General features: G+C 50.2%; 1 protein-coding gene across 1 annotated transcript; it reads left to right on the plus strand.

Moving 5' to 3' along the window:
* The first annotated feature begins 2,646 nt into the window (after positions 1–2,646).
* On the plus strand, positions 2,647–7,232 carry LOC121530465 (activity-regulated cytoskeleton-associated protein-like). Its single transcript, XM_041819586.1, has 2 exons — positions 2,647–4,144; positions 7,021–7,232. The coding sequence occupies exons 1-2, from the start codon at positions 3,098–3,100 to the stop codon at positions 7,105–7,107; spliced, it is 1,134 nt and encodes a 377-aa protein (XP_041675520.1). The 5' UTR covers positions 2,647–3,097; the 3' UTR covers positions 7,108–7,232.
* The last annotated feature ends 2,054 nt before the right edge of the window (positions 7,233–9,286 follow it).

Genomic DNA, 9,286 nt, shown 5'->3' on the forward strand with positions numbered 1-9,286 from the left:
CCTCAAGGATCCCCAATCTCCGTTATACTATTCCTCATAGCCTTTAAAAAATTGTCCGATATAATATCCTTACACAAGGAAATCAAATTTAATGCATACGCTGATGACTATTTTCCCATAATTAACTTTAATAAAAAGAAAAATATTAGCTTTAACCTAGGCAACCTCCTAAATGACATAGAAAACTGGGGTTCATATTCCGGGGCATCCCTATCCTTATCAAAGTGCCAACACCTCCACATTTGCAAAAAGCATAACTGCACTTGTGTCGTTACATTCAATAGCATGCAAATCCCCACAGTAAACTCGTTAAAAATCTTAGGAATAAATATAGACAGCAAATACAAATGGAACACACACATAGATAAACTTATACCTTCACTTCATAAAAAACTAAATATAATAAAATGCCTATCCAGTCTCAAGTTTAACTGCAGCACATACACATTAATTAACGTGGTAAAAGCTACTATTGTTTCAAAAATAGATTACGGCCTGTTCCTATACGGACACGCACCCAAAACCACACTTAACAAATTAAAACCGCCCCTAAACTCCCCTATTCGCCTAGCTCTCGGAGACTTTCGTTCTACTCCAACAAATAACCTTCTACAAGAAGCCAATATTCCTCCAATAGAATTAAAACGAGATCTGCAAACAGCCAAACTAAATAAAAACCTCATTTATTCCAAAGACACACCAATTCACAAATTCGTAAAACAAAGTAAACTTAAAAAGAAATCTCCACCAATTATAGACCGTATAATGAATCTCTGCCAGCAATCTCATCTACCTTTCGAACCACAAAAACTAAACAAACTCAAGCCATCCTGGGACCTACCCAACCTTATAGACACATCCATACGACTACATAAAAAAAGCAACACACCCAAAGAAATATATCAGAAAATATACGAAGACACTAAATCAAACCTTAAATCACACAACTTTATATTCACTGACGGATCAAAATTAATTGACATTATAACATACGCCATTACAACGGAAAAAAGCATCCTAAATTGTGGAATCCTACCACCATACTCCTCTGTTTTAACAGCCGAAATCATCGCCATTCTCGAAGCTATCAAAATTATAAAAAACAAAAGAGGCAAATATGTAATCTGCTCAGACTCCCTCGCAGCAATAGACTCAATTAAAAATACAAACAATAATAATATTTACCCAAATAAAATAAGATCACTATTAACACAGTTAGCCCCAAAAATAAAATTAATTTGGATTCCTGGCCATGCAGGCATTACGGGAAACGAACTAGCAGATCAAGCAGCAAAGTCGACCAACAAAAGCCCACTAATCTTTACACCCAATATATATCCTACTGATATAAAAAGACAACTCAAATCTGAACTCAAGGCAAGACAAAGCAAAAGAGTTTAGGATAAGATATAAAAATAGGCATGGAGCCAAACAATGAAGTACTTAGGATAATTTGTTATAGTTGTAAGGAGAGTCAAATAATGAAGTACTTAGGATAATTTGTTATAGTTGTAAGGAGAGTCAAATAATGAAGTTTTTAGGATAATTTGTTCATAGTTATAAGGAGAGAAAAGACACTGAAATAGTCGCCGTTGAGTTATTAAATAAATAAGATTTGAATTTGAATGCGCGGGCGCGCCTTAGTGAACCACGATCGGTCACACCACCGGGCCGAACGGTCACACTACAGAAAGGGATTTTCGGGAACGGGCACACTGGCGGCACCCACCGGGTATATAAGGAGGACCAGTTTCTGGGAAGAGTCACTTGTGCGGTGGATCTCACCCAGGTAAGATCAGCCCTCTCCCGCAGTTGGGCACCCTCACCAGCACTAGTCACTTTTTGGGTCAGATTTAGCCTCAGGCTAAATCTAATAAATTCGACCTCGGTCATACCGAGGGAGCACTGCCATCGGCCATTCGCCGATGCTTGCCGCAGCAGATCCACGGGATCACTGCCAGGCACTGTCGCAACAGCCTTACCCGGCTTTGCGTCTCTTACGCGTCGGACCTTCAGGGCCTCGCGTCATCTCTCGCAGGAGTCCCACAGGGATTTTGCGTCTCTTACGCGTCGGACCTTCAGGGCCTCGCGTCATCTCTCGCAGGAGTCCCACAGGGATTTTGCGTCTCTTACGCGTCGGACCTTCAGGGCCTCGCGTCATCTCTCGCAAGAGTCCCTTCCCAAAGGGATTTTGCTCTTACGCGTTCAACGGCCTCGCGTCATCTCTCGTAAGAGTCCCACAGGGACTCTCTTGCATCTTTACGCGTCGGACCTTCAGGGGACCTCGCGGCATCTCTCGCAAGAGTCCCACAGGGATTTTGCATCTCTTACGCGTCGGACCTCAACGGCCTCGCGTCATCTCTCGTAAGAGTCCCACAGGGACTTTGCATCTCTTACGCGTCGGACCTCAAGGACCTCGCGGCATCTCTCGCAAGAGTCCCACAGGGACTCTGCCGTTATTACGCGACGGACCCCAAGGGCCTCGCATCATCTCTAGCAACAGCCCTACCGGGGCTTTGCATCACTCACACGTCGGACCCAAAGGGCCTCGTGTCATCTCTCACCCGAGACCCACTGGGTTTCTAGTCATTCTTTTATCATACCGATTCCATAATCTTTTCCTCATCACATTCACACTCGCTCGCGTAACCGGCCCTCGGGCCGTCACCCATTCTTTCGTTTCCATTTTTGTCTCTTCTTTCTTTAGCTAGCGGATCGCCCAGACGGTCAGGCCCGGTTCCCAAACGGCCTCCCCCTCGGCACCCTACGGAGCATCGGACACCCGACTACCCTCCCTCGGAAGCTCTCCCTCCTGGCCCCGCAGACCGCCCGGCGACGACCCGCCGAAACCTTGTAAAATAACTCTGTAACCCTAGAAATGAAATAAACAACTGAGATATAATCTAACTTAACCGAACCTGCTGCGTCCTTACTCTGGGTGGAACCTTCTTTTCTAGCAACCACGCCTGACATCAAACTAAATGTTGGAACGAACTGCTGGTATCCGGTGAACCGTCCCAGGCACCCCGAAGCAGGACCGTTACATGGCGCCCGAACAGGTTGAAGTGGTTGCAGGAAAAAGGACACTAAGAGAGTAATGTCGAGCTGGGTATACCAGGCTACAAAAGCAGAGCTGGTAGAATACGCGAGTGAATTCGGCGTGGACCCAAGCGGAGGATCAAGGGAGCTAAGACAAAGACTGTCAACATACACGAAGAGCACGGAGCACACAGAGGAGATCAGGACAAGATTAATGGAGGTATCAAGGAAGTACAAGAAGATGGAAATACCGGGTGGAGGGGCCCAGGTCGAGCCGGACAGCAAAAGGACAGCCACGAAAGAGGAGACTCAGAGCATGGGAGACAGGAGGAAAGTGGAATCTCTGGACAGAGTAAGAAGTTGGGGAATACGATACCAGGGCACATCCAACCCACTGGAGTTCCTAGGCAAGATGGAAGAATGGGCCACAGGATATGGCATAGACAAGGATGAATTGGTACAAACGATGCCTTTTATCTTGGAAGGCGCCGCAGAAGACTGGTGGAATACGACGCCAAGTCGGGTAAGAACATGGGAAGAATTGAGAGGGGAACTCCTAGAGTACTTCCTACCACCAAGGTACCAGGAGCAACTGGATTTAAAAATCGGACAACTCCGGCAGAAAGAAGGGGAACCCACTCGGGCATATGCAATGGAGCTGAGGAAGCTGATGAGGTTCACCAGTTACTCAGAAAAAGAAAAACTGGATAGGATATACAAGAACTGTCGGAGCAAAATAAAGCTTTATGCACGAAGATCAGGTTTTGCATCACTGACAGAGTTCCTAACACTAGCAGAGGAGGTGGAGGAAATCGAGGCGGCGGAAAATCAGGATCACCCGGCAGAGACAAGGAGCCACGGACTAAGGCCGGAGATCTGCATGAGGTGTGGAGGAACAGGACACGCCACAAGGGCGTGCGGCAACCCTCCAAGGTTATTCTGCTGGGTGTGCGGGAGAAACGAGCGGAGGACAACCGAATGTTGTAGAGCCCGGCCGGACGTCAACAGGAGGCTGGAGCAGGCGACTCTGGCAGTACAGGACCGAGCACTAGGACCGGCAGGAAGAGGAGGGATAAGCTACGATGGATTCCAGGCAACAGCAGAGGTAAGGATCGGAACGAAAAGGGCGAAGGGAATAGTGGACACCGGGGCATCAAGAAGCGTGATCGACCAGGGAAGTTATCGAAGCCTAAGGAAGCAGGGTAGATGGAACGAGGAAAGGGAGGAAATAACCCTGGCAAACGGAGCAAGACAAAAGGTAATGGGGAAATTCGCCACGCTCGTCCAGTTCGGGAGCAAGCGATTCAAGCTAAGTTTCTTGATCCTGGACCAAGTGACAGGAGGAATGCTGCTGGGGATGGACTTCTTGGCAAAAGTAGGAACGATAATACGATGCGACCATCAGGAAATAACCATCAGAGAGCCTCAGGAGGAAAAAAACGGAAACAGCGGGAGGAAGCAGGAATAAAAACGGAGCCATCCGAGGAGGAGATCCAGACATTCCTGGAGGAACAAATGATGGTGTTTGAAAGGATGAAGGGATGCAGTACGATCGCAACACACACAATATACATGAAGGACGAAAGACCAGTGAGACAACGCTATTACCCGCGCAACCCAAAACAGCAAGCCATTATAAACGAACAGGTAAACGAACTATTGGACCAGGGGCTGATAGAACCCTCACGAAGCTCATACAGCGCGCCGGTAGTCTTGGTACGAAAGAAAAACAACGAATGGAGAATGTGTGTGGACTACAGGTTACTAAACGAGAAAACGGAGAAAGACGCATACCCGGTACCAAGGATGGATTTCATATTAAACCAACTCCGGGAGGCCAAGTTCATTAGCACAATCGACCTGAAGGCAGGGTATTGGCAAATACCAATGGACGAGGATAGTAAGCAGTACACTGCATTTACGGTACCAGGACGAGGGCTGTTCCAATGGAAGGTGATGCCATTTGGTCTCACCACGGCACCGGCAACGTTCCAAAGAGCCCTGGATACCATCATAGGGCCAGAAATGGAGCCGTTTGCATTCGCATATCTGGATGACATCGTGGTAATTGGAAGGAATAAGCGGGAGCACCTGGAGAAGCTACAGGAGGTGTTTAGGCGGCTCCAAGAAACGAACCTAAAAATCAACGCGGAAAAATGCCATTTCTTTCAAAAAGAGCTAAGGTATCTGGGACATATCGTAACCGATCAAGGAATACAGACAGACCCGGATAAAGTGGCAGCCATAAGGGAACTACCCACGCCAGGCACAACCAAGGAAGTCCACAGCTTTTTGGGAATGGCGTCATGGTACAGGAAATTCATACCGGGGTTCTCGGAACAGGCAGACCCACTCCAAGAACTAATACAGAAAGGGAGAAAGTTCGACTGGCAACCTCGACATCAGGCAGCATTTGATCAAATAAAGACCAGCTTAACACGGGCACCAGTGTTAGCATGTCCCGATTTCACTAGGCAGTTCGTGTTACAAACGGACGCCAGCGACTTCGGGATAGGGGCAGTGCTGACGCAGGAGAACCCAGAAGGGGAACGAGTGATAGCATATGCGAGCAGGAGGTTGAACCAAGCGGAGCGGAACTACAGTGCCACCGAAAAAGAATGTCTCGCTATATATTGGAGTATCCACAAATACAAGATGTACTTGGAAGGGTACAGGTTCGTAGTGATAACCGACCATCAAGCACTCAGATGGCTGAATTCGATTGAAAGCCCTTCGGGCAGAGTGGCAAGGTGGGCATTAGGCTTGCAACCGTTTCAATTCGAAGTAAGATACCGCAAGGGAAAACTGAACGCCGTAGCAAACGCATTATCTCGCGCGCCACCAGTCGAGGTAAAAATGGCACGAACAGGACCGGGCTGGCTAGAAAAGAAATACAAGGAATGCCAGGAGAACCCGGGAGACGAGGAATATAGGATCGAGGGCGGAAGATTGTACAAACAGGGCTCCAAGAAGGGAGACCTTAACCCCTGGAAGCTGTGCGTCGCGGGAGAAGAGGTACAGGCGGTATTACGAGAGAACCACTGCCAGCAGTACAAGACGTCGCAACAACACCCAGCAGGACAGATGCTGACAAAGATCGCCGAGGCTCCATGGGAAACCTTATGTGTGGATTTTGTGGGCCCACTACCAAGGACACGACACGGGAATACTATTTTGGTAGTAATCGTAGATAAATTTTCAAAGTGGGTAGAATTAACGGCGGTACGGCAAGCAACGGCGGACACGTTCCTGAAGGTATTCCGGGAAAAGGTGATAGCAAGGATTGGAGCCCCTAAAATCCTGATATCTGACAACGGAGTACAATTCACCGGCAGGAAGACCAAGACAGCTATGGAACACTGGGGAATAAAACAGCAATTCACCGCGCCGTACACACCGCAGCAAAACCCGACCGAGCGCACGAACCGGACAGTGAAAACCATGATAGCGGAATTGACAGGAGGGGAACAAACCAGATGGGACGAAAACCTACCGGAGTTGATGCTCGCGTATAACAGCAGCACTTCGGAGTCAACGGGGCATAGCCCGGCACAATTACTCTATGGAAAGAGCTGCGGTTGCCCGGAGCACTGTTCGACAAAGTTACGAAAGGCTCCGGTCTGGTATTAGAATCGGTTCCCGAAAGATGGGAACGACTGAAGAATACCAGGTCGGAAGCTTACAGGAATATGGAAGACGCCGCGGAAAATCAGAAACGACACTATGACCTACGGAAAAGGGTATGGAAGCCCAAAATAGGGCAATTAGTGTGGTGCAGAACACACTTCCTATCTAGTGCGATAGATAAGTTTAACGCAAAGTTAGCGCCAAAATACGACGGGCCATGGGAGGTACGGGGTTTTCCGTCACCGGTAATAGCAGAGTTAAGGAAGCAGGGGGGCACAATTAAAAAACGGGCATACCCGGGCGAATCGAACCCCAATAACCGTAGTAACCAAACTTCCGCTCTCATCATTTCAGGAAACATGGACAAATTCCAACACTCAAAAGAGCGGTTCCGGGAGCATAGCGCCCAACTGCAACGGGCCGCCAAGAGGGCCAAAGTAATACCAGCACGGGCCGCCGGACCCGAGATAAGGATCCGGACGGCACCCACACGGCCAGGGGTCCGGCGCAAGGTGGCCGGGGGAAGTCCGGCAAGAGAAGAACACCAGGGCCGAAGCACGACCGACGACGAGGCGCCGTAAGGAGGAGTCGATAGGGCGGCAGGCCCCAACGATCACACCGACGTGACAAGAGACAACTCCCCGGACCGAGACGTACTACAGTGTTGCGTCTCGGAAGGTTCGGGGGGGGGGGAAACCACCGCTTATCCCTCCTCTTCTTCGCTCCACGAAGAAGAAATAATAATAAATAACTGGGGGTGGACGGTCCCAGCAGGGGTCGTCCTCCGGCCAGCAACGGTGGAACAAATTCTGGACAGATGGAGAAGGAAGCCCAGGGGCAAACAACAGAGCCTGCTGGTGCCGGAAGGGGCACGAACGTGGAATGTGCTCTTCGGCAGAGGCCGAAGAGTCACTGTCCGGCAGGCGAACCGAAGGCAGCCGGAGGAGGCCCGTCGACAGGACACCACTGGAGGGCAGCGACGTGGGGACGATATGAGCGGCGTCGAATGGCAGATCCAGGCGGGAGTCCACCTACTCCCAACCACCCAGGCCCACACCCGGGAGCGTTGGGCCGGGTTGCGGTTTGGACAGCACCGCAGCGTCCTGGTGCCCAATGGGGATGTCACCCTCCAGGTCATCTTCGGGCGAGGCCGCCGCATCATGATCCGGCCCCACACGCCAGCCGCCCATAAAAACGGGGGGGTAGTATGACGCCCGGGGCGCATAAAAAAGAGGATAAGATATAAAAATAGCCATGGAGCCAAACAATGAAGTACTTAGGATAATTTGTTATAGTTGTAAGGAGAGTCAAATAATGAAGTACTTAGGATAATTTGTTATAGTTGTAAGGAGAGTCAAATAATGAAGTTTTTAGGATAATTTGTTCATAGTTATAAGGAGAGAAAAGACACTGAAATAGTCGCTGTTGAGTTATTAAATAAATAAGATTTGAATTTGAATGCGGTGGGCGCCTTAGTGAACCACGATCGGTCACACCACCGGGCCGAACGGTCACACTACAGAAAGGGATTTTCGGGAACGGGCACACTGGCGGCACCCACCGGGTATATAAGGAGGACCAGTTTCTGGGAAGAGTCACTTGTGCGGTGGATCTCACCCAGGTAAGATCAGCCCTCTCCCGCAGTTGGGCACCCTCACCAGCACTAGTCACTTTTTGGGTCAGATTTAGCCTCAGGCTAAATCTAATAAATTCGACCTCGGTCATACCGAGGGAGCACTGCCATCGGCCATTCGCCGATGCTTGCCGCAGCAGATCCACGGGATCACTGCCAGGCACTGTCGCAACAGCCTTACCCGGCTTTGCGTCTCTTACGCGTCGGACCTTCAGGGCCTCGCGTCATCTCTCGCAGGAGTCCCACGGGGATTTTTGCGTCTCTTACGCGTCGGACCTTCAGGGCCTCGCGTCATCTCTCGCAGGAGTCCCACAGGGATTTTGCGTCTCTTACGCGTCGGACCTTCAGGGCCTCGCGTCATCTCTCGTAAGAGTCCCACAGGGACTTTGCATCTCTTACGCGTCGGACCTTCAGGGCCTCGCGTCATCTCTCGCAAGAGTCCCACAGGGATTTTGCATCTCTTACGCGTCGGACCTCAACGGCCTCGCGTCATCTCTCGTAAGAGTCCCACAGGGACTTTGCATCTCTTACGCGTCGGACCTCAAGGGCCTCGCGGCATCTCTCGCAAGAGTCCCACAGGGACTCTGCCGTTCTTACGCGACGGACCCCAAGGGCCTCGCATCATCTCTAGCAACAGCCCTACCGGGGCTTTGCATCACTTACACGTCGGACCCAAAGGGCCTCGTGTCATCTCTCACCCGAGACCCACTGGGTTTCTAGTCATTCTTTTATCATACCGATTCCATAATCTTTCGCGTAACCGGCCCTCGGGCCGTCACCCATTCTTTCGTTTCCATTTTTGTCTCTTCTTTCTTTAGCTAGCGGATCGCCCAGACGGTCAGGCCCGGTTCCCAAACGGCCTCCCCCTCGGCACCCAACGGAGCATCGGACACCCGACTACCCTCCCTCGGAAGCTCTCCCTCCTGGCCCCGCAGACCGCCCGGCGACGACCCGCCGAAACCTTGTAAAATAACTCTGTAACCCTAG

The sequence above is a fragment of the Drosophila eugracilis genome, unplaced genomic scaffold (genome assembly GCF_018153835.1).
Source record: "Drosophila eugracilis isolate 14026-0451.02 unplaced genomic scaffold, ASM1815383v1 contig_161, whole genome shotgun sequence".
Lineage (NCBI taxonomy): Eukaryota > Metazoa > Arthropoda > Insecta > Diptera > Drosophilidae > Drosophila > Drosophila eugracilis.